The following is a 24,507-nucleotide window of genomic DNA, read 5'->3' as shown; positions in this document are numbered from 1 at the left end:
CACTTCTCATGCCCAATAAAGTCTATTTCACCCCTCCACAGTATCAGGAAAGGCCTGCAAGGCCTTGGGCCTACTTCCAGCCTCCTGGCACCAATTATACTGATACCTGTGACATTTGGAGGTGTTAAGCTTCAAGGGGATGAAGTTGCACCTTCTACCCAGGGTTATGGAGCTCCGCGCAGGGTAAGAATTTAGGTCATCCCCCTGGCTGGAGGTGTTAAAGGAAAACACTTCACATGCCCAATAAAGTCTAGTTCACCCCTTCACAGTATCAGGAAAGGCCTGCAAGGCCTTGGGCCTACTTCCAGCCTCCTGGCACCAATTATACTGATACCTGTGACATTTGGAGGTGTTAAGCTTCAAGGGGATGAAGTCACACCTTTTACCCAGGGTTATGGAGCTCAGCGCAGAGTAAGATTTCAGGTTATCGCCCTGGCTTGAGGTGTTAAAGCAAAACACTTCACATGCCAATAAAGTCTAGTTCACCCCTTCACAGTATCAGGAAAGGCCTGCAAGGCCTTGTGCCTACTTTCAGCCTCCAGGCACCAATGTTACTGATACCTGTGACATGTGGTGGTGTAAGCTTCAAGGGGATGAAGTCACACCTTTTACCCAGGGTTATGGAGCTCAGCGCAGGGTAAGATTTCAGGTTATCGCCCTGGCTTGAGGTGTTAAAGCAAAACACTCCACATGCCAAATAAAGTCTATTTCACCCCTTCACAGTATCAGGAAAGGCCTGCAAGGCCTTGGGCCTACTTCCAGCCTCCAGGCACCAAAGTTACTGATACCTGTGACATTTGGTGGTGTTAAGCTTCAAGGGGAAGAAGTCACGCCTTCTACCCAGGGTTATGGAGCTCAGTGCAGGGTAAGAATTCAGGTTATCCCCCTGGCTGGAGGTGTTAAAGCAAAACACTTCACATGCCCATTAAAGTCTATTTCACCCCTTCACAGTATCAGGAAAGGCCTGCAAGGCCTTGTGCCTACTTCCAGCCTCCAGGCACCAATGTTACTGTTACCTGTGACATGTGGTGGTGTTAAGCTTCAAGGGGATGAAGTCACACCTTTTACCCAGGGTTATGGAGCTCAGCGCAGGGTAAGATTTCAGGTTATCCCCCTGGCTTGAGGTGTTAAAGCCAAACACTCCACATGCCCAATAAAGTCTATTTCACGCCTTCACAGTATCAGGAAAGGCCTGCAAGGCCTTGTGCCTACTTCCAGCCTCCAGGCACCAATGTTACTGATACCTGTGACATTTGGTGGTGTTAAGCTTCAAGGGGAAGAAGTCACACCTTCTACCCAGGGTTATGGAGCTCAGCGCAGGGTAAGAATTCAGGTTATCCCCCTGGCTGGAGGTGTTAAAGCAAAACACTTTGCATGCCCATTAAAGTCTATTTCACCCCTTCACAGTATCAGGAAAGGCAGGCAAGGCAGTGTGCCTACTTCCAGCCTCCAGGCACCAATGTTACTGATACCTGTGACATGTGGTGGTGTTAAGCTTCAAGGGGATGAAGTCACACCTTCTACCCAGGGTTATGGAGCTCAGCGCAGGGTAAGAATTTGGGTTATCCCCCTGGCTGGAGGTGTTAAATTAAAACACTTCACATGCCCAATAAAATCTGTTTCACCCCTTCACAGTATCAGGAAAGGCCTGCAAGGCCTTGTGCCTACTTCCAGCCTCCAGGCACCAATGTTACTGATACCTGTGACATGTGGTGGTGTTAAGCTTCAAGGGGATGAAGTCGCACCTTCTACCCAGGGTTATGGAGCTCAGCGCAGGGTAAGATTTCAGGTTATCCCCCCTGGCTTGAGGTGTTAAAGCAAAACACTTCACATGCCCAATAAAGTCTATTTCACCCCTTCACAGTATCAGGAAAGGCCTGCAAGGCCTTGGGCCTACTTCCAGCCTCCAGGCACCAATGTTACTGATACCTGGGACATTTGGAGGTGTTAAGCTTCAAGGGGAAGAAGTCACACCTTCTACCCAGGGTTATGGAGCTCAGCGCAGGGTAAGATTTCAGCTTTTCACCCCTAGCTGGATGTGTTGAAGCAAAACACTTCTCATGCCCAATAAAGTCTATTTCAACCCTTCACAGTATCAGGAAAGGCCTGCAAGGCCTTGGGCCTACTTCCAGCGTCCAGGCACCTGTGTTTGTGATACTTGTGACATTTGGAGGTGTTCAGCTTCAAGGGGATGAAGTCACACCTTCTACACAGGGTTATGGAGCTCAGCGCAGGGTAAGATTTCAGCTTTTCACCCCTAGCTGGATGTGTTGAAGCAAAACACTTCTCATGCCCAATAAAGTCTATTTCAACCCTTCACAGTATCAGGAAAGGCCTGTAAGGCCTTGGGCCTACATCCATTCTCCAGGCACCAATGTTACTGACACCTGTGACATTTGGTGGTGTTAAGCTTCATGGGGAAGAAGTCACACCTTCTACCCAGGGTTATGGAGCTCAGCGCAGGGTAAGATTTCAGGTTATTCCCCCTGGCTCGAGGTGTTAAAGCAAAACACTTCACATGCCCAATAAATTGTATTTCACCCCTTCACAGTATCAGGAAAGGCCTGCAAGGCCTCGTGCCTACTTCCAGCCCCCAGGCACCAATGTTACTGACACCTGTGACATTTGGTGGTGTTAAGCTTCATGGGGAAGAAGTCACACCTTCTACCCAGGGTTATGGAGCTCAGCGCAGGGTAAGAATTCAGGTTATTCCCCCTGGCTCGAGGTGTTAAAGCAAAACACTTCACATGCCCAATAAATTGTATTTCACCCCTTCACAGTATCAGGAAAGGCCTGCAAGGCCTTGGGCCTACTTGCAGCCCCCAGGCACCAATGTTACTGACACCTGTGACATTTGGTGGTGTTAAGCTTCAAGGGGAAGATGTCACACCTTCTACCCAGGGTTATGGAGCTCAGCGCAGGGTATGATTTTAGGTTATCCCCCTGGCTGGAGGTGTTTAAGCAAAACACCTCACATGCCCAGTACAGTGTATTTCACCCTTTCCCAGTATCAGTAAAGGCCTGCAAGGCCTTGTGCCTACTTCCAGCCTCCAGGCACCAATGTTACTGATACCTGTGACATTTGGTGGTGTTAAGCTTCAAGGGGATGAAGTCGCACCTTCTACCCAGGGTTATGGAGCTCCGCGCAGGGTAAGATTTCAGGCTTCACCCCAGGCTTAAGGCGTGAACATAGAACAATTACCATACACAACAATGTGTATTTCACCCATTCACAGTATCAGGAAAGGCCTGCTAGGCCTTGGGCCTACTTCCAGCCTCCAGGCACCAATGTTACTGATACCTGTGACATGTGGTGGTGTTAAGCTTCAAGGGGATGAAGTCACACTTTCTACCCAGGGTTATGGAGCTCAGCGCAGGGTAAGAATTCAGGTTATCCCCCTGGCTGGAGGTGTTAAAGCAAAACACTTCACATGCCCAATAAATTGTATTTCACCCCTTCACAGTATCAGGAAAGGCCTGCAAGGCCTTGGGCCTACTTCCAGCCTCCAGGCACCAATGTTACTGATGCCTGTGACATTTGGTGGTGTTAAGCTTCAAGGGGATGAAGTCACACCTTTTACCCAGGGTTATGGAGCTCAGTGCAGGGTAAGAATTCAGGGTATCCCCCTGGCTGGAGGTGTTAAAGCAAAACACTTCACATGCCCAGTACAGTGTATTTCACCCTTTCCCAGTATCAGGAAAGGCCTGCAAGGCCTTGTGCCTACTTCCAGCCTCCAGGCACCAATGTTACTGATACCTGTGACATTTGGCGGTGTTAAGCTTCAAGGGGAAGAAGTCACACCATCTACCCAGGGTTATGGAGCTCAGTGCAGGGTAAGATTTCAGGTTATCCCCCTGGCTTGAGGTGTTAAAGCAAAACACTTCACATGCCCAATAAAGTCTATTTCACCCCTTCACAGTATCAGGAAAGGCCTGCAAGGCCTTGGGCCTACTTCCAGCCCCCAGGCACCAATGTACTGATACCTGTGACATTTGGTGCTGTTAAGCTTCAAGGGGATGAAGTCACACCTTCTACCCAGGGTTATGGAGCTCCTCGCAGGGTAAGATTTCAGGCTTCACCCCAGGCTGGAGGCGTGAAAATAGAACAATTACCATACACAGCAATGTGTATTTCACCCATTCACAGTATCAGGGAAGGCCTGCAAGGCCTTGTGCCTACTTCCAGCCTCCAGGCACCAATTTTACTGATACCTGTGACATTTGGTGGTGTTAAGCTTCAAGGGGATGAAGTCACACTTTATACCCAGGGTTATGGAGCTCAGCGCAGGGTAAGATTTTTGGTTATCCCCCTGGCTGGAGGTGTTTAAGCAAAACACCTCACATGCCCAGTACAGTGTATTTCACCCTTTCCCAGTATCAGGAAAGGCCTGCAAGGCCTTGTGCCTACTTCCAGCCTCCAGGCACCAATGTTACTGATACCTGTGACATTTGGTGGTGTTAAGCTTCAAGGGGAAGAAGTCCCACCTTCTACCCAGGGTTATGGAGCTCAGCGCAGGGTAAGATTTCAGGTTATCCCCCTGGCTTGAGGTGTTAAAGCCAAACACTCCACATGCCCAAGAATGTCTATTTCACACCTTCACGGTATCAGGGAAGGCCTGCAAGGCCTTGGGCCTGCTTCCAGCCTCCAGGCACCAATGTTACTGATACCTGTGACATTTGGTGGTGTTAAGCTTCAAGGGGAAGGAGTCACATCTTCAACCCAGGGTTATGGAGCTCAGTGCAGGGTAAGAATTCAGGGTATCCCCCTGGCTGGAGGTGTTAAAGCAAAACATTTCACATGCCCAATAAGGTCTATTTCTCCCCTTCGCAGTGTCGGGAAAGGCCTGTAATGCCTTTGGCCTATTTCCAACCTCCAGGCACCATTTTTTGGGATACATGTGTTAATCTTCAAAGGGATACAGTTGCTCCTTCTACCCAGGGCTATGGAAGTATGCACAGGGGGAGATCGCAGGTTTTCCCCTTGGAAGGAGGCGGAGAAGTAAAACACTTCCCTCAAATCCAAGGCGGCAAGGCTGAAATCTTACCCTATGCAGAGCTCCGTAGTTCTGGGTAGACGGAGTGCCATTGTCCCCTTGCAGCTGAGCACATCATAATTTCACATTTATCACTAAAACATGTGTTTGGTGGATAGAAATGTGCCCATGTCTCTGCAGGCCAAGGCCTGATCTTTCAAATGGGTGTATGTACCTTTTAGGCTAGGTGAAGTGTTTTCATTTCTTCACCTCCACTCGTGAGGGAAATCTTGAATCTTACCCTGCCTGGAGCTCCAAATCCCTGGGTAGAAAGAGTGACTTAGTGCCCTTGAATCTGAAAACCTCATAATGTCACAAATATCACTAAAGCAGGTCCCTGGTGGCTAGAAATGCCCCAGAGCCCTGAAGGCTCTATTCTGATATGGTGACTGGGTTATTTTGTGCTGTTTTGGGCCGTGTGAAGTATTTTATTCTTACACCGCCACCCCAGGGAAAGACGTGAAATATTTTCCTGTGCGGAGCTCTATATCTCTGGGAAGAAGGGCTGACGTTGTCCCCTTTATTCTGGAAACCTCATAGTATCAGATATATTACTAAAACAGGTTCCTGGAAGCTAGGGATGGGCCAGGGTACCTGAAGGCTAAGATCTGAAACTGTGAATGGTGTTCATGTACGTCTTGGACTATGAGAAGTGTTTTATTTGTGTTTCCCTCTACCTACATATAAGGCGAAAACCTGTAATTAGCAGTAGACCTCAATCAGGCTGCCAGGCGCAGAATCTGATTTGTCGGCGCAGGTCGCACTCTTGACATGCCATTTGATTCAGGAGTGGTCCCCACCCCAGCAATCGGGCTCAATACAACATTGATAGTCACAGGCCTCACTCTGTACTGTGGGATGTATGATGTAACAATTAGATTGCGGTACATTACATTGCTGTTTTAGGCGCTCTCCACGACTTGCACGGGAGGGCGCTCTAGACTTAGGAATAGTATGATTTACTATTCGAACTCCAGCCTAAGTAAGGTAGGGAAGGTGTTGGAATAGTAAATCGCACTATTCCATAGTCTAGTGCGCCCTCCCGTGCAAGTCGTGGAAAAGACTTGCGTTGTAAATGCAGCGATCGAAATGTACTGCGGTGTTTTGACCGCGTTGTTAAGGTCGGTTCCCGTCCAAAGATGTCACCTGAGATGTAAACCTAACTCCAGCTGTGAACATCAGCTCAGCAGAGTGCCTCCATGCAGGTACTGGGGTCACCATTTCAGGTGCCTTCACACCTTCTGCTCTCACGCTGGGTGCCAATGTAGGTCTAACTCGGCCGCCTGCCTCTATTGTGTCACTGTGTGTTTATTATGTTTAGTGTGCCCCCGTCTCCTCCAGCTCGGCGCTTGGCAGTGAATGCCCTCTGGCTGCATGTGAAGCTACCAGCGCGCAGCCGCCTTGTGATGCCCGTGAGTCTTGAGCCCGGCCCGTGCCCCGCTGCTTGTAAAAATCCCCCGGCTGCCCCCGAGTCGTGGGTGCCACAGCCGAGGGTGCAGGCGCGCGGCGAGGGCCCCCCTGACCCCCGGGCCGGGGCCCCCTGTTGTTGTCTTCGCTTCCCCGCTCGGCCGGCGGAGCCCTGTGTTACTTCGGCCCGTTCCAGAACGCGCTCCCCGCGTCCCCCTGAGCCCCATTGTGACGCCACAGGGCCCGCTCCCTGCAGGAGGCCCCTCCCGCCCGCGGGCCGCCGCTCCCGGCCTCAGAGCGCGAGGGTGGACCGGGGGAAAGGGGCCCGGGGCCCGGGATTCAAGGCACGGGGGCGTCAGCCATCGGGGGAGGGCAGAGATTCACGGCGGATTACAAGCCTCTGAGGACGGGGTCGGCTGAAACGGGGGAGGGCACGGGAAGGGGTTGAAGTTGGGCTTCTTTTCATGTGTGTATGGGAGCGTGTGTTTAACGGATTGTGTTTAAAAACTTAGATAATCCGATAGTAGGAAACACAAAAGTCAGCTCGGAGCAGAGAGCCGAGTGCGCCTCGCACACAGCCCTCACTCCTCGGAACCAATCAGGGGCTGGCTCCTCCCTATATATGCACGGGGCTCGGGTTGGGAGGTACATTTCTGTTCTGTGACAGCGCCGAGACTCGTATTGCAATGGCAGAAACCGCTCCAGCCGCCGCGGCTCCTCCCGCTGAGGTCGCCCCCAAGAAGAAGCAGAAGAAAGCAGCGGGGGCCTCCAAGGCCAAGAAGCCTTCCGGTCCCAGCGTGTCCGACCTGATTTTGAAGTGTGTGACCGCCTCGGCCGAGAGGAAGGGAGTCTCCCTGGTGGCTCTGAAGAAGGCGCTGACCGCCGCCGGCTACGATGCGGACAAGAACAAGGGCCGCGTTAAGGTCTCCCTGAAGAGCCTGGTCAGTAAAGGCGCCCTAGCCCAGCTGAAGGGCACCGGGGCCTCCGGGTCCTTCAAAGTGAACAAGAAGCAGCTGGAGGGCAAGAAGGCAGCCAAGAAGACAGCTGCCAAGACCAAGAAGCCAGCGGCCAAGAAAGCTGCCCCTGCCGCCGCGAAGCCCAAAAAGGCTCCCGCGGGGGTCAAGAAGAGCCCGAAGAAGGTCAAGAAGCCAGCAGCAGCCAAGAGCCCCAAGAAGCCCAAGGCTGCCCCTGCCAAGAAGGCTGCCAAGAGCCCAGCGAAAGCCAAGGCGGCGAAGCCCAAAGTAGCCAAGAAAAGCCCTGCCAAGGTAGTCAAACCCAAGGCAGCCAAGCCCAAAGCAGCGAAGCCCAAAAAGGCAGCGCCCAAGAAGAAGTAAGGGCTGGCACCGAGACACTGCAAACACAACGGCTCTTTTAAGGGCCACCACCCTATCTAGAAGAGAGCGTGTTCCTCCCCACCTTTGCACCCACCCAATGGCCCCACTTCTCAAAAATAAACCGCACCATACATCCATAGCGCACTTTTCCACACGCGAGTGCCGCGTGTGATCTTGGCCATATAAACGGCTCTTTCGGTGCTGCGTGGATTGAAATCGTTATTACATAGAAAATAAGGGGGTCCGGGAGTTATAAGGCCTCCGTTTATAATACATGTGCAATAACGTGTGTGTCTCTGTGCTTTCACTGTACCCGGGCAGACTCTAAATAGTGTCTGCATAAAGCAGATGATTGTGAACTTTAATTGGAGCGCAGGTAACTGCGTGCTCCAGGGTGAGGGTAAAAAGCGGGTCTGGGAGTTATAAGACCTCAGTTTATTATAAACGTGTTTGTGTTGGTGCTTTCACTGTATCCGGGCAGACTCGATATAGCGCCTGCATAAAGCAGACGATTGTGAACTTTCAATCGAGCGCAGGTAACGGGGGCGTGTTCCAGAGTGACCAAGGGCAGTGTGCTTATGACATCTCGGGCTCCTCTCCCGGTTGACCGGGGTCGAGTCGTCCTCGTGACTACAAGTGGATGGACGGACGGAGACAAAGGCTGACCGAGGCGCGGGCTCCGGCGCCATCATCCAAGGGGGGGGTCTCTTTTATCCACAGCTCATTGGACAGCTAGGCTGCAGCCTCCAGTTCAGTATCCAATCGTTGCACACCGCGGGCTATTTTCGAACGTGGGGCGGTCTCCTCAGCCAACCAGAGCAGCCCTCCGTCTGTGAGGGCATAAATAGGGCTCTTTCCCTGGTAGACGCCATTCTTCTCTGCCTTCGCTGAGAGAGACCGCTCCCGCCATGGCCCGCACCAAGCAGACAGCCCGCAAGTCCACCGGCGGCAAAGCGCCCCGCAAGCAGCTGGCCACCAAGGCAGCCCGCAAGAGCGCGCCTGCCACCGGAGGAGTCAAGAAGCCTCACCGCTACCGGCCAGGCACCGTGGCTCTCCGCGAGATCCGCCGCTACCAGAAGTCCACCGAGCTCCTCATCCGCAAGCTGCCCTTCCAGCGCTTGGTGAGGGAGATCGCCCAGGACTTCAAGACCGACCTGCGCTTCCAGAGCTCCGCCGTCATGGCCCTGCAGGAGGCCAGCGAGGCCTACCTGGTCGGGCTCTTCGAGGACACCAACCTGTGCGCCATCCACGCCAAGAGGGTGACCATCATGCCCAAGGACATCCAGCTGGCCCGTCGCATCCGAGGCGAGAGGGCCTAAGGAGACGGACCGACCCGAACAACCACCACCACAACGGCTCTTTTAAGGGCCACCACCCTGTCACCTACGAGCTTCTCTTATCTGTCATGGCATGTGTTTTACAGGTTAGGGAGGGTGTGCTGTGAGTACCACGGTCACTGGGCAACTTATACCGGCTCTGGGTTAACCAGAGCACTCTGTGTTCACAGTGCATAAACGCCTGTTCAATGTGTCCATCTAATAATAAAAAGCCTTTTTATAGGGGGTTGTGCAGGGATCCGCTGGTCACAAGCCACCGCTTAAGGGGCATCTGTGTCCCCGGTACATCGGGTTCGTGTGTCTGATTTCGGGAACGTTTGCCCCGGGGTGAACTAACGCCGTTCCCCAGGGTCTTAAAAGTACAAACACAACGTTAAACCCGCTCACAGAGACACTGTTCGCCCCCAACATGGAAAACCATAAGCCCGGGGGGGGGGGGGGGGGCAGATGTGTGAATTCCCCAGTGGGTTTATTGAACCTCATCGTTACAGTGCTCATGTGACACTTGGTCCCATTCATATAGACATGTTAATTTAAAGAGGCGGAACGGGTTGCCTGCTGTCGGCCCTCGGTCTGCAGCAAGCCCCGTGAGAGCGGGCCTTTCTGCACTTAACATTACCCTTAAAAAACACATATTCCAAAACACATTTCTCCGGTCATAATAGAAGCACGTTAGCTCTTAGGGGAGGAAGTGGTTGGCCCTTAAAAGAGCCGTTGTGTTCGTTGGGGTGCGCCTGGAAGCCTTACTTGGCGCTGGTGTACTTGGTGACGGCCTTGGTGCCCTCCGACACGGCGTGCTTGGCCAGCTCTCCGGGGAGCAGAAGGCGGACTGCGGTCTGGATCTCCCGGGAGGTGATGGTGCGCCGCGAGTTGTAGTGAGCCAGTTTGGAAGCCTCTGCAGCGATGCGCTCGAAGATGTCGTTCACGAAGGAGTTCATGATGCCCATGGCCTTGGAGGAAATGCCGGTATCCGGGTGCACCTGCTTCATCACTTTGTAAATGTAGATGGCATAGCTTTCCTTCCTGCTCCTCTTGCGCTTCTTCCCGTCCTTCTTGGGCGGCTTGGAGAGCGCTTTCTTGGAGCCCTTCTTGGGTGCCGGCGCGGACTTGGCTGGTTCAGGCATGGTCGACGCTCTTTCGCTGCTTGCTGTGGAGCCGAGAGAAATGATGCCTGGGTGTCCGGCACTTGTATTTATAGGCTGGGCGTGCAAAGCAGCTTCTTCCCGTTTCTCCTTTCTCATTGGCAGGGCCCCCACTTCCTATTGTAATGCGGTTCTGGGACACTGATTGGTTAAACAGAAGCCCGCCTCCCTCCATTGAAAAGTACTATCGGCGCCTAGCTGTCAACCAATCAGACGCTCCCGAAGTCTTTATATTACCGGAGTCCAGCAGAAGGCGCAGTACCATTCTCTCTGTTGTGTGACTGAGACCCTAGATCGATCGCCATGTCTGGACGCGGAAAGCAAGGAGGAAAGGCCCGCGCCAAGGCCAAGACACGCTCTTCCAGAGCCGGGCTCCAGTTCCCCGTGGGCCGTGTGCACAGGCTGCTCAGGAAGGGAAGCTACGCCGAGAGGGTGGGCGCCGGTGCCCCCGTCTATCTGGCTGCAGTGCTGGAGTACCTGACTGCTGAGATTCTGGAGCTGGCTGGCAACGCCGCCCGGGACAACAAGAAGACCCGCATCATCCCCAGACACCTCCAGCTGGCCATCCGCAACGACGAGGAGCTGAACAAGCTGCTGGGCCGAGTCACCATCGCCCAGGGAGGAGTCCTGCCCAACATCCAGGCCGTGCTGCTGCCCAAGAAAACCGAGAGCCACAAGGCACAGGGCAAAGCAAGCAAGTAAAGGCCCGCAGACCACCGTGGAAACGCACCCTAAACACAAAGGCTCTTTTCAGGGCCATCCACAGACTCCATCAAAGAGCGTATCCGTGCCGAGGTGTTACTCTGGCGGCTTCATAGATGCGGCAGCGCCCGCCACCGTAGCTTTGTAGTGGAGGGCATGCCCAAGCTCTGGCCGTACACTTTAATGTTGTCCCGTCCCAAAGCCTAGCATGAGGCAGACCATATCGATGTTTTTGTTATACATATATAATTTTTAATTTTCAGGGACACGTTTTGCAGACGTGCCCCAGCCGAGCGGGCACCGAACGCGAGGGTTAGGCGGGCCGCGGTGACAAGTGGGGGCCTGGAAGGGAGGAGTGTGTGTGTTTGACTGATCAGTGCACCGGCGGCAGCTGCTGAGCCAAGCCGAGCGGGCACCGAACGCGAGGGTTAGGCAGGCCGCGGTGACAAGTGGGGGGGGGGGGGGGGGCTGGAAGGTAGGAGTGTGCGTGTTTGACTGATCAGTGCACCGGCGGCAGCTGCTGAGCCCCCCATCGGGAGCCCCTGACAGAGGCGGGCTGGGAGCGCGCTCTTTTTCAAACAATATATACATATATATTTTTTTCTTTTCATTTTTGGGGGACACATTTTGCAGGCTTGCCCCAGCCGGGCGCGGGATGTGGGCAGTGCTACGAGGTTGCAGGCGGCCAAACGCAGCGGGGTGGTGCCGGTGAGGCCGCTAACGTGTGTGGCTCCATTAAAACATACAGAGCCTTCTGCTTATATTGGACAGGGGGCTCCGAACGCAGGGGATGGGTGGCCCGCGGTCACAAGGGGAGGCCGGGAAGGGAGGTGCTTGCGTGTGTTTGACTGTGATCTGTGCACCGGCAGCGGCAGCTGCTGAGCCAGCCCATGACAAAGGCGGGCTGGGAGCCCGCTCTTTTTCAGAAGGCAACGGCCGCTCCAGCCCCCGCTTCCTGCAGAAGGCGGGCCGGGTCCGAGCTCTCCCGCCTCACAGGGCGTCACGTGGGCGCTTGGAGCTCCCGCGCAGGTCCGCTGAGCCTCCATAGAAAGCAGCCGGTGCTGGTTTTCCTCTTCATTTCTGCTCCCAGCACCGAGAAGAGAACATGTCTGGACGCGGCAAAGGAGGGAAGGGGCTCGGCAAAGGCGGCGCCAAGAGACACCGCAAGGTGCTCCGGGACAACATCCAGGGCATCACCAAGCCGGCCATTCGCCGCCTGGCGCGCCGTGGCGGAGTCAAGCGCATCTCCGGCCTCATCTACGAGGAGACCCGCGGGGTGCTCAAGGTTTTCCTGGAGAACGTGATCCGGGACGCCGTCACCTACACCGAGCACGCCAAGAGGAAGACCGTCACCGCCATGGATGTGGTCTATGCCCTGAAGCGCCAGGGCCGCACTCTCTACGGATTCGGCGGTTAAACCACGGAAAAAAAGGAAAAAAAAAACAACCCAAAGGCTCTTTTAAGAGCCGACCACCATGTCGTGTGAGAGCTGTGTCTATGAACTATTATCGCCGCAGCGCAGGGCTGCTATCTAGGCCCACACTCGCTCGGGAGGGGAGGAGGGGGGAACCCGGGGAGTTGCTCCGCAGCCACTCTGCTCTGGAAGGCACGGCCGGGAAGGCGGGTTTACCCCGTCCCACGGGCCCGCCACCATGGAGCTCTAAACTAGGGACCAAAGGTGGGTTCAGCCCGGCCCAGGGGCCCGCCACCGTGGAGCCCTTGCCTGGGGACCTACGGTGGGTTTAGCCCGGCCCGGCTGCCCGCCATCATGGAGCCCTTGTCTGGGGACCTACGGTGGGTTTAGCCCCGACCAGGGGCCCGCCATCATGGAGCCCTTGCCTGGGGGCCTACGGTGGGTTTAGCCCGGACCAGGGGCCCGCCATCATGGAGCCCTTGCCTGGGGACCTACGGTGGGTTTAGCCCGGAGCAGGTGCCCGCCATCATGGAGCCCTTGCATGGGGACCTAAGGCGGGTTTAGCCCGGCACAGGGCCCCACGAGTCACGCAGTTCTAAGGGGGGTGTTTAGACCGGCCCAGGTGCCCGCCATCATGGAGCCCTTGCATGGGGACCTAAGGCGGGTTTAGCCCGGCACAGGGCCCCACGAGTCACGCAGTTCTAAGGGGGGTGTTTAGACCGGCCCAGGTGCCCGCCATCATGGAGCCCTTGCATGGGGACCTAAGGCGGGTTTAGCCCGGCACAGGGCCCCACGAGTCACGCAGTTCACCGACTATTAAGCCCCCCACGTAGTGGGGGCTTACAGCGCCTGGCTGGGAAACAAAGTTGGAGATAGCGCGGCCGTTCCGCCGCCCGGCCATCTGGTCGCCGCAGCTCACTGGGCCATCTGGTCGCCCCTCTGTGGGTCGACCAGATGGCCCAGTGAGCTGCGGCGACCAGATGGCCGGGCGGCGGATTGGCCGCGCTAACTCCGACTTTGTTCTCCACCCAGGAGCTGTAAGCCCCCACTACGTGGGGGGCTTAATAGTCGATAAAATAGGGTTCCCATGCAGGCCCAAGGAAGCGGGTGTGGGATCCTAATTTTTGTGGTGAACCGCCATGTCCCTTTAGGGGTCCCTGTGGGCCTTTAAGCCCCCGTTTCAGTATTTTTATTTTTTTTGTGTGGGCATTTTGGTTCAAGGGGACGATGGCACTAATTCTACCCGGGGCTGGGGAGCTCAGATTCGGGTACAATTTCAGGTTCCCCCCCGTAGGTGGAGGTCGGAAAAAAAAAAACTTTAAAAAAAAAAACATACACGCATTTCTTTTTTTTTTTTAACAAACTCCTTAGGTTCAAGGGGACAAAGTCACTTTTTCTTCCCGGGGCTATGGAGCTCCGATTCGGGTAAAATGTCCGGTTTCCCCCCTTAGCTGGAGGTCGGCAAAAAAAAATAAACACACACACACACACACACACTTCTTTTTTTTTTTTTTTTTTACTAACTCCTTAGGTTCAAGGGGACAAAGTCACTTTTTCTTCCCGGGGCTATGGAGCTCCGATTCGGGTAAAATCTCAGTTTTCCCCCCTTAGCTGGAGGTCGGCAAAAAAAAAAAAAAAAATAAACACACACATTTCTTTTATTTTTTTTTACTAACTCCTTATGTTCAAGGGGACACAGTCCCTTTTTCTTCCCGGGGCTATGGAGCTCCGATTCGGGTAAAATTTCCGGTTTCCCCCCTTAGCTGGAGGTCGGCAAAAAAATAAAAAATAAACACACACACATTTCTTTTTTTTTTTTTACTAACTCCTTAGGTTCAAGGGGACAAAGTCACTTTTTCTACCCGGGGCTGTGGAGCTCCAATCCGGGTACAATTCCTGGTTTAACCCCTAAGCTGAAGGAGGGCCAAAAAAAGAAAAATAATAATTGTATATATATATATATATATATATATATATATATATATATCACAAATTAATTACAATAAGTCCCTCGCAGTATGGGATCTGAAAAAGTGTCTCTGTTCCATTTTTAGTCTCCAGGCACCCGTTTAAAACTGTTAACATTTATCACATTTTATTAAGGTTCAAGGGGACTAAGTCACTTTTTCTACAGAGGGCTATGGAGCTCCGATTAGGGTTATATTTCAGGATTTACCCCTTGGCTGGAGGTGGAGAAATACAAAACGTCATTCAAAAACCCCTTTACATTATCAGACATCAGTCTCCCAAGCCCATTTCTAGCCTCCAGGCACAGAGTGGCTATTTCTACTCAGAGCTATGGTGCTCCGCGCAATGTGAGATTCCCCCCTGTTACAGTATCAGCTCAAGGCTGTGGGCCCGTTTGCAGCCTCCATACACCTCTTTTAGTGATAATTGTAACATTTGGCGGAGTTAATCTTCAAAGGGGATACAGTTGCTCCTACTAGCCTGGGCTATGGAGCTCCGCGCAGGGTAAGATGTCAGGTTCCACTCCTGGCTGGAGGTGGGAAAACAGAATAATTCTTTATTCCAACACTGTATCTAACCCCTTTACAGTATCAGACCTAGGCCTGCAAGACCGTAGGCACATTTCCAGCCTCCAGGCACCTGTTTTAGTGATACTTGTGACATTAGGAAGCCTGCAGCTTCAAGGGGACAGAGTCACTCCTTCTACCCAGGGTAATGGAGCTCCGAACAGGGTAAGATTTCTGGTTATTCCCCTGGCTGGAGGTGTTAAAGCAAAACACTCCACATGCCCAATAAAGTCTATTTCACCCCTTCACTGTCTCAGGAAAGGCCTGCAAGGCCTTGGGCCTACTTCCAGTCTCACGGCACCAATTTTACTGATACCTGTGACATTTGGAGGTGTTAAGCTTCAAGGGGAAGAAGTCACACTTTCTACCCAGGGTTATGGAGCTCAGTGCAGGGTAAGAATTCAGGTTACCCCCCCTGGCTGGAGGTGTTAAAGCAAAACACTTCTCATGCCCAATAAAGTCTATTTCAACCCTTCACAGTATCAGGAAAGGCCTGCAAGGCCTTGGGCCTACTTCCACCCTCCAGGCACCAGTGTTTGTGATACTTGTGACATTTGGAGGTGTTCAGCTTCAAGGGGATGAAGTCACACCTTCTACCAAGGGTTATGGAGCTCAGCGCAGGGTAAGATTTCAGCTTTTCGCCCCTAGCTGGATGTGTTGAAGCAAAACACTTCTCATGCCCAATAAAGTCTATTTCAACCCTTCACAGTATCAGGAAAGGCCTGCAAGGCCTTGGGCCTACATCCATTCTCCAGGCACCAATGTTACTGATACCTGTGACATTTGGTGGTGTTAAGCTTCAAGGGTAAGAAGTCACACTTTCTACCCAGGGTTATGGAGCTCAGCGCAGGGTAAGACTTTAGGTTATCCCCCTGGCTGGAGGTGTCAAAGCAAAACACTTCTCATGCCCAATAAATTGTATTTCACCCCTTCACAGGATCAGGAAAGAGCTGCAAGGCCTCGTGCCTACTTCCAGGCACCAATGTTACTGACACCTGTGACATTTGGTGGTGTTAAGCTTCATGGGGAAGAAGTCACACCTTCTACCCAGGGTTATGGAGCTCAGCGCAGGGTAAGATTTCAGGTTATTCCCCCTGGCTCGAGGTGTTAAAGCAAAACACTTCACATGCCCAATAAATTGTATTTCACCCCTTCACAGTATCAGGAAAGGCCTGCAAGGCCTTGGGCCTACTTGCAGCCCCCCAGGCACCAATGTTACTGACACCTGTGACATTTGGTGGTGTTAAGCTTCAAGGGGAAGATGTCACACCTTCTACCCAGGGTTATGGAGCTCAGCGCTGGGTAAGAATTCAGGTTATCCCCCTGGCTGGAGGTGTTACAGCAAAACACTCCACATGCCCAATAAAGTTTATTTCACCCCTTCACAGTATCAGGAAAAGCCTGCAAGGCCTTGGGCCTACTTCCAGCCTCCAGGCACCAATGTTACTGATGCCTGTGACATTTGGTGGTGTTAAGCTTCAACGGGATGAAGTCACACCTTTTACCCAGGGTTATGGAGCTCAGCTCAGGGTAAGATTTCAGGTTATCGCCCTGGCTTGAGGTGTTAAAGCAAAACACTTCACATGCCCAATAAAGTCTAGTTCACCCCTTTCACAGTATCAGGAAAGGCCTGCAAGGCCTTGTGCCTACTTCCAGCCCCCAGGCACCAATGTTACTGACACCTGTGACATTCGGTGGTGTTAAGCTTCAAGGGGAAGAAGTCACACCTTCTACCCAGGGTTATGGAGCTTAGCGCAGGGTAAGATTTCAGGTTATCGCCCTGGCTTAAGGTGTTAAAGCAAAACACTTCACATGCCCAATAAAGTCTATTTTACCCCTTTCACAGTATCAGGAAAGGCCTGCAAGGCCTTGTGCATACTTCCAGCCTCCAGGCACCAATGTTACTGATACCTGTGACATGTGGTGGTGTTAAGCTTCAAGGGGATGAAGTCACACCTTTTACCCAGGGTTATGGAGCTCAGCGCAGGATTTCAGGTTATCGCCCTGGCTTGAGGTGTTAAAGCAAAACACTTCACATGCCCAATAAAGTCTATTTCACCCCTTTCACAGTATCAGGAAAGGCCTGCAAGGCCTTGTGCCTACTTCCAGCCTTCAGGCACCAATGTTACTGATACCTGTGACATTTGGAGGTGTTAAGCTTCAAGGGGATGAAGTCACACCTTCTACCCAGGGTTATGGAGCTCAGCGCAGGGTAAGATTTCAGGTTATCGCCCTGGCTTGAGGTGTTAAAGCAAAACACTTCACATGCCCAATAAAGTCTATTTCACCCCTTTCACAGTATCAGGAAAGGACTGAAAGGCCTTGGGCCTACTTCCAGCCTCCAGGTACCAATGTTACTGACACCTGTGACATGTGGTGGTGTTAAGCTTCAAGGGGATGAAGTCACACCTTTTACCCAGGGTTATGGAGCTCAGCGCAGGGTAAGATTTCAGGTTATCCCCCTGGCTTGAGGTGTTAAAGCAAAACACTTCACATGCCCAATAAAGTCTATTTCACCCCTTCACAGTATCAGGAAAGGCCTGCAAGGCCTTGGGCCTTCTTCCAGCCACCAGGCACCAATGTACTGATACCTGTGACATTTGGTGGTGTTAAGCTTCAAGGGGATGAAGTCACACCTTCTACCCAGGGTTATGGAGCTCCTCGCAGGGTAAGATTTCAGGCTTCACCCCAGGCTGGAGGCGTGAAATTAGAACAATTACCATACACAGCAATGTGTATTTCACCCATTCACAGTATCAGGAAAGGCCTGCAAGGCCTTGGGCCTACTTCCAGCCTCCAGGCACCAATGTTACTGATACCTGTGACATGTGGTGGTGTTAAGCTTCAAGGGGAAGAAGTCACACCTTCTACCCAGGGTTATGGAGCTCAGCGCAGGGTAAGAATTCAGGTTATCCCCCTGGCTGGAGGTGTTAAAGCAAAACACTCCACATGCCCAATAAAGTCTATTTCACCTCTTCACAGTATCAGGAAAGGCCTGCAAGGCATTGGGCCTACTTCCAGCCTCCAGGCACCGATGTTACTGATACCTGTGACATGTGGTGGTGTTAAGCTTCAAGGGGAAGATGTCACATCTTCTACCCAGGGTTATGGAGCTCAGCGCAGGGTAAGATTTCAGGTTATCCCCCCTGGCTGGAGGTGTTAAAGCAAAACACTTCACATGCCCATTAAAGTCTATTTCACCCCTTCACAGTATCAGGAAAGGCCTGCAAGGCCTTGTGCCTGCTTCCAGCCTCCAGGCACCAATGTTACTGATACCTGTGACATGTGGTGGTGTTACGCTTCAAGGGGACGAAGTTGTACCTTTTACCCAGGGTTATGGAGCTCAGCGCAGGGTAAGATTTCAGGTTATCACCCTGGCTGGAGGTGTTAAAGCAAAACACTTCACATGACCAATAAAGTCTATTTCACCCCTTCACAGTATCAGGAAAGGCCTGCAAGGCCTTGTGCCTACTTCCAGCCTCCAGGCACCAATGTTACTGATACCGGTGACATTTGGAGGTGTTAGGCTTCAAGGGTATGAAGTCACACCTTCTACCCAGGGTTATGGAGCTCAGTGCAGGGTAAGAATTCAGGTTATCCCCCTGGCTGGAGGTGTTAAAGCAAAACACTTCACATGCCCATTAAAGTCTTTTTCACCCCTTCACAGTATCAGGAAAGGCTCTGTGCCTACTTCCAGCCTCCAGGCACCAATGTTACTGATACCTGTGACATTTGGTGGTGTTAAGCTTCAAGGGGAAGAAGTCACATCTTCTACCCAGGGTTATGAAGCTCAGCGCAGGGTAAGAATTCAGGTTATCGCCCTGGCTTGAGGTGTTAAAGCAAAACACTTCACATGCCCAATAAAGTCTATTTCACCCCTTCACAGGATCAGGAAAGGCCTTGTGCCTACTTCCAGCCTCCAGGCACCAATGTTACTGATACCTGTGACATTTGGTGGTGTTAAGCTTCAAGGGGAAGAAGTCACACCTTTTACCCAGGGTTATGGAGCTCAGCGCAGGGTAAGATTTCAGGTTCTCACCCTGGCTTGAGGTGTTAAAGCAAAACACTTCACATGCCCAATAAAGTCTATTCCACCCCTTCACAGTATCAGGAAAGGCCTTGTGCCTACTTCCAGCCTCTTGGCACCAATTTCACTGACACTTGTGACATTTGTAGGTGTTCAACTTCAAGGGGATGAAGTTGCACCTTCTACCCAGGGTTATGGAACTCAGCGCAGGGTAAGATTCCAGGCTTCACCCCTGACTGGAGGTGTTAAAGCAAAACACTTCTCATGCCCAATAAAGTCTATTTCACCCCTCCACAGTATCAGGAAAGGCCTGCAAGGCCTTGGGCCTACTTCCAGCCTCCTGGCACCAATTATACTGATACCTGTGACATTTGGAGGTGTTAAGCTTCAAGGGGATGAAGTCGCACCTTCTACCCAGGGTTATGGAGCTCCGCGCAGGGTAAGAATTTAGGTCATCCCCCTGGCTGGAGGTGTTAAAGGAAAACACTTCACATGCCAAATAAAGTCTATTTCACCCCTCCACAGTATCAGGGAAGGCCTGCAAGGCCTTGTGCCTACTTCCAGCCTCCAGGCACCAATGTTACTGATACCTGTGACATATGGTGGTGTTAAGCTTCAAGGGGATGAAGTCACACCTCTTACCCAGGGTTATGGAGCTCAGCGCAGGGTAAGATTTCAGGTTATCGCCCTGGCTTGAGGTGTTAAAGCAAAACACTCCACATGCCAAATAAAGTCTATTTCACCCCTTCACAGTATCAGGAAAGGCCTGCAAGGCCTTGGGCCTACTTCCAGCCTCCAGGCACCAAAGTTACTGATACCTGTGACATTTGGTGGTGTTAAGCTTCAAGGGGAAGAAGTCACGCCTTCTACCCAGGGTTATGGAGCTCAGTGCAGGGTAAGAATTCAGGTTATCCCCCTGGCTGGAGGTGTTAAAGCAAAACACTTCACATGCCCATTAAAGTCTATTTCACCCCTTCACAGTATCAGGAAAGGCCTGCAAGGCCTTGTGCCTACTTCCAGCCTCCAGGCACCAATGTTACTGTTACCTGTGACATGTGGTGGTGTTAAGCTTCAAGGGGATAAAGTCACACCTTTTACCCAGGGTTATGGAGCTCAGCGCAGGGTAAGATTTCAGGTTATCCCCCTGGCTTGAGGTGTTAAAGCCAAACACTCCACATGCCCAATAAAGTCTATTTCACGCCATCACAGTATCAGGAAAGGCCTGCAAGGCCTTGTACCTACTTCCAGCCTCCAGGCACCAATGTTACTGATACCTGTGACATTTGGTGGTGTTAAGCTTCAAGGGGAGGAAGTCACACCTTCTACCCAGGGTTATGGAGCTCAGCGCAGGGTAAGAATTCAGGTTATCCCCCTGGATGGAGGTGTTAAAGCAAAACACTTTGCATGCCCATTAAAGTCTATTTCACCCCTTCACAGTATCAGGAAAGGCCTGCAAGGCCGTGTGCCTACTTCCAGCCTCCAGGCACCAATGTTACTGATACCTGTGACATGTGGTGGTGTTAAGCTTCAAGGGGATGAAGTCACACCTTCTACCCAGGGTTATGGAGCTCAGCGCAGGGTAAGAATTCAGGTTATCCCCCTGGCTTGAGGTGTTAAAGCAAAACACTTCACATGCCCTATAAAGTCTATTTCACCCCTTCACAGTATCAGGAAAGGCCTTGTGCCTTCTTCCAGCCTCTAGGCACCAATTTCACTGACACTTGTGACATTTGTAGGTGTTCAACTTCAAGGGGATGAAGTTGCACCTTCTACCCAGGGTTCTGGAACTCAGCGCAGGGTAAGATTTCAGGTTATCGCCCTGGCTTGAGGTGTTAAAGCAAAACACTCCACATGCCAAATAAAGTCTATTTCACCCCTTCACAGTATCAGGAAAGGCCTGCAAGGCCTTGGGCCTACTTCCAGCCTCCAGGCACCAAAGTTACTGATACCTGTGACATTTGGTGGTGTTAAGCTTCAAGGGGAAGAAGTCACGCCTTCTACCCAGGGTTATGGAGCTCAGTGCAGGGTAAGAATTCAGGTTATCCCCCTGGCTGGAGGTGTTAAAGCAAAACACTTCACATGCCCATTAAAGTCTATTTCACCCCTTCACAGTATCAGGAAAGGCCTGCAAGGCCTTGTGCCTACTTCCAGCCTCCAGGCACCAATGTTACTGTTACCTGTGACATGTGGTGGTGTTAAGCTTCAAGGGGATGAAGTCACACCTTTTACCCAGGGTTATGGAGCTCAGCGCAGGGTAAGATTTCAGGTTATCCCCCTGGCTTGAGGTGTTAAAGCCAAACACTCCACAAGCCCACTAAAGTCTATTTCACACCTTCACAGTATCAGGAAAGGCCTGCAAGGCCTTGTACCTACTTCCAGCCTCCAGGCACCAATGTTACTGATACCTGTGACATTTGGTGGTGTTAAGCTTCAAGGGGAGGAAGTCACACCTTCTACCCAGGGTTATGGAGCTCAGCGCAGGGTAAGAATTCAGGTCATCCCCCTGGCTGGAGGTGTTAAAGCAAAACACTTTGCATGCCCATTAAAGTCTATTTCACCCCTTCACAGTATCAGGAAAGGCCTGCAAGGCCGTGTGCCTACTTCCAGCCTCCAGGCACCAATGTTACTGATACCTGTGACATGTGGTGGTGTTAAGCTTCAAGGGGATGAAGTCACACCTTCTACCCAGGGTTATGGAGCTCAGCGCAGGGTAAGAATTCAGGTTATCCCCCTGGCTTGAGGTGTTAAAGCCAAACACTCCACAAGCCCACTAAAGTCTATTTCACACCTTCACAGTATCAGGAAAGGCCTGCAAGGCCTTGTACCTACTTCCAGCCTCCAGGCACCAATGTTACTGATACCTGTGACATGTGGTGGTGTTAAGCTTCAAGGGGATGAAGTCACACCTTCTACCCAGGGTTATGGAGCTCCGCGCAGGGTAAGAATTTAGGTCATCCCCCTGGCTGGAGGTGTTAAAGGAAAACACTTCACATGCCAAATAAAGTCTATTTCACCCCTCCACAGTATCAGGGAAGGCCTGCAAGGCCTTGTGCCTACTTCCAGCCTCCAGGCACCAATGTTACTGATACCTGTGACATTTGGTGGTGTTAAGCTTCAAGGGGAGGAAGTCACACCTTCTACCCAGGGTTATGGAGCTCAGCGCAGGGTAAGAATTCAGGTCATCCCCCTGGCTGGAGGTGTTAAAGCAAAACACTTTGCATGCCCATTAAAGTCTATTTCACCCCTTCACAGTATCAGGAAAGGCCTGCAAGGCCGTGTGCCTACTTCCAGCCTCCTGCCACCAATTATACCGATACCTGTGACATTTGGAGGTGTTAAGCTTCAAGGGGAAGAAGTCATATCTTCTACCCAGGGTTATGGAGCTCAGCGCAGGGTAAGAATTTGGGTTATCCCCCTGGCTGGAGGTGTTAAATTAAAACACTTCACATGCCCAATAAAGTCTGTTTCACCCCTTCACAGTATCAGGAAAGGCCTGCAAGGCCTTGGGCCTACTTCCAGCCTCCAGGCACCAATGTTACTGATACCTGTGACATGTGGTGGTGTTAAGCTTCAAGGGGATGAAGTCACACCTTCTACCCAGGGTTATGGAGCTCCGCGCAGGGTAAGAATTTAGGTCATCCCCCTGGCTGGAGGTGTTAAAGGAAAACACTTCACATGCCAAATAAAGTCTATTTCACCCCTCCACAGTATCAGGGAAGGCCTGCAAGGCCTTGTGCCTACTTCCAGCCTCCAGGCACCAATGTTACTGATACCTGTGACATTTGGTGGTGTTAAGCTTCAAGGGGAAGAAGTCACATCTTCTACCCAGGGTTATGGAGCTCAGCGCAGGGTAAGAATTTGGGTTATCCCCCTGGCTGGAGGTGTTAAATTAAAACACTTCACATGCCCAATAAAGTCTGTTTCACCCCTTCACAGTATCAGGAAAGGCCTGCAAGGCCTTGTGCCTACTTCCAGCCTCCAGGCACCAATGTTACTGATACCTGTGACATGTGGTGGTGTTAAGCTTCAAGGGGATGAAGTCACACCTTCTACCCAGGGTTATGGAGCTCAGTGCAGGGTAAGAATTCGGGTTATCCCCCTGGCTGGAGGTGTTAAAGCAAAACACTTCACATGCCCAATAAAGTCTATTTCACCCATTCACAGTATCAGGAAAGGCCTGCAAGGCCTTGGGCCTACTTCCAGACCCCAGGCACCTGTTTTTGTGATACTTGTGACATTTGGAGGTGTTCAGCTTCAAGGGGATGAAGTCACACCTTCTACCCAGGGTTATGGAGCTCCGCACGAGGTAAGATTTCAGGTATCACCCCTGCCTAGATGTGTGAAAACTCAAAACATCACATACACAACAAAGTGTATTTCCCTCCTTTACAGTTACAGGGAAAGGTCCGCAAGGCCTCTGGCCTACCTCCAGCCTCCAGGCAGCAGTTTTAATGAAACTTGTGACATTTGGCGGTGTTAAAGTTCAAGGGGACGAAGTTGTACCTTCTACCCAGGGTTATTGAGGTCAGCGCAGGGTAAGATTTCAGGTTATCACCCTGGCTGGAGGTGTTAAAGCAAAACACTTCACATGCCCAATAAAGTCTATTTCACCCCTTCACAGTATCAGGAAAGGCCTGCAAGTCCTTGTGCCTACTTCCAGCCTCCAGGCACCAATGTTACTGATACCTGTGACATGTGGTGGTGTTACGCTTCAAGGGGATGAAGTCACACCTTTTACCCAGGGTTATGGAGCTCAGCGCAGGGTAAGAATTCAGGTATGCGCCCTGGCTTGAGGTGTTAAAGCAAAACACTTCACATGCCCAATAAAGTCTATTTCACCCCTTTCTCAGTATCAGGAAAGGCCTGCAAGGCCTTGGGCCTACTTACAGCCTCCAGGCACCAATTGTACTGATACCGGTGACATTTGGAGGTGTTAAGCTTCAAGGGTATGAAGTCACACCTTCTACCCAGGGTTATGGAGCTCAGTGCAGGGTAAGAATTCAGGTTATCCCCCTGGCTGGAGGTGTTAAAGCAAAACACTTCACATGCCCATTAAAGTCTTTTTCACCCCTTCACAGTATCAGGAAAGGCCTGCAAGGCCTTGTGCCTACTTCCAGCCTCCAGGCACCAATGTTACTGTTACCTGTGACATGTGGTGGTGTTAAGCTTCAAGGGGATGAAGTCACACCTTTTACCCAGGGTTATGGAGCTCAGCGCAGGGTAAGATTTCAGGTTATCCCCCTGGCTTGAGGTGTTAAAGCCAAACACTCCACATGCCCAATAAAGTCTATTTCACGCCTTCACAGTATCAGGAAAGGCCTGCAAGGCCGTGTGCCTACTTCCAGCCTCCAGGCACCAATGTTACTGATACCTGTGACATTTGGTGGTGTTAAGCTTCAAGGGGAAGAAGTCACACCTTCTACCCAGGGTTATGGAGCTCAGCGCAGGGTAAGAATTCAGGTTATCCCCCTGGCTGGAGGTGTTAAAGCAAAACACTTTGCATGCCCATTAAAGTCTATTTCATCCCTTCACAGTATCAGGAAAGGCCTGCAATGCCGTGTGCCTACTTCCAGCCTC

At 51.8% G+C, this 24,507-nt stretch overlaps 5 protein-coding genes across 5 annotated transcripts; 4 read left to right on the top strand and 1 right to left on the bottom strand.

Moving 5' to 3' along the window:
* Window positions 1–7,064: 7,064 nt before the first annotated feature.
* Window positions 7,065–7,774, top strand: LOC144807581 (histone H1.01-like). The gene has a single exon (XM_078673220.1). The coding sequence runs from the start codon at window positions 7,127–7,129 to the stop codon at window positions 7,772–7,774; it is 648 nt and encodes a 215-aa protein (XP_078529346.1). The 5' UTR covers window positions 7,065–7,126.
* A 674-nt stretch (window positions 7,775–8,448) lies between these two features.
* On the top strand, window positions 8,449–9,534 carry LOC144807527 (histone H3). Its single transcript, XM_078673160.1, has one exon. It carries the CDS (start codon window positions 8,683–8,685, stop codon window positions 9,091–9,093), a length of 411 nt encoding a protein of 136 aa, XP_078529286.1. The 5' UTR covers window positions 8,449–8,682; the 3' UTR covers window positions 9,094–9,534.
* A 269-nt stretch (window positions 9,535–9,803) lies between these two features.
* Window positions 9,804–10,257, bottom strand: LOC144807512 (histone H2B 1.2-like). The gene has a single exon (XM_078673147.1). It carries the CDS (start codon window positions 10,233–10,235, stop codon window positions 9,855–9,857), a length of 381 nt encoding a protein of 126 aa, XP_078529273.1. The 5' UTR covers window positions 10,236–10,257; the 3' UTR covers window positions 9,804–9,854.
* A 198-nt stretch (window positions 10,258–10,455) lies between these two features.
* Window positions 10,456–11,100, top strand: LOC144807570 (histone H2A type 2-C-like). Its single transcript, XM_078673209.1, has one exon. It carries the CDS (start codon window positions 10,557–10,559, stop codon window positions 10,953–10,955), a length of 399 nt encoding a protein of 132 aa, XP_078529335.1. The 5' UTR covers window positions 10,456–10,556; the 3' UTR covers window positions 10,956–11,100.
* Window positions 11,101–11,511: 411 nt separating this feature from the next.
* LOC144807543 (histone H4) lies at window positions 11,512–12,770 on the top strand. The gene has a single exon (XM_078673179.1). The coding sequence runs from the start codon at window positions 12,061–12,063 to the stop codon at window positions 12,370–12,372; it is 312 nt and encodes a 103-aa protein (XP_078529305.1). The 5' UTR covers window positions 11,512–12,060; the 3' UTR covers window positions 12,373–12,770.
* Window positions 12,771–24,507: the final 11,737 nt, after the last annotated feature.

The sequence above is a fragment of the Lissotriton helveticus genome, unplaced genomic scaffold (assembly GCF_964261635.1).
Source record: "Lissotriton helveticus unplaced genomic scaffold, aLisHel1.1 SCAFFOLD_559, whole genome shotgun sequence".
NCBI classification, from domain to species: Eukaryota; Metazoa; Chordata; class Amphibia; order Caudata; family Salamandridae; genus Lissotriton; species Lissotriton helveticus.
This window is presented reverse-complemented; position numbering and strand designations above follow the sequence as displayed.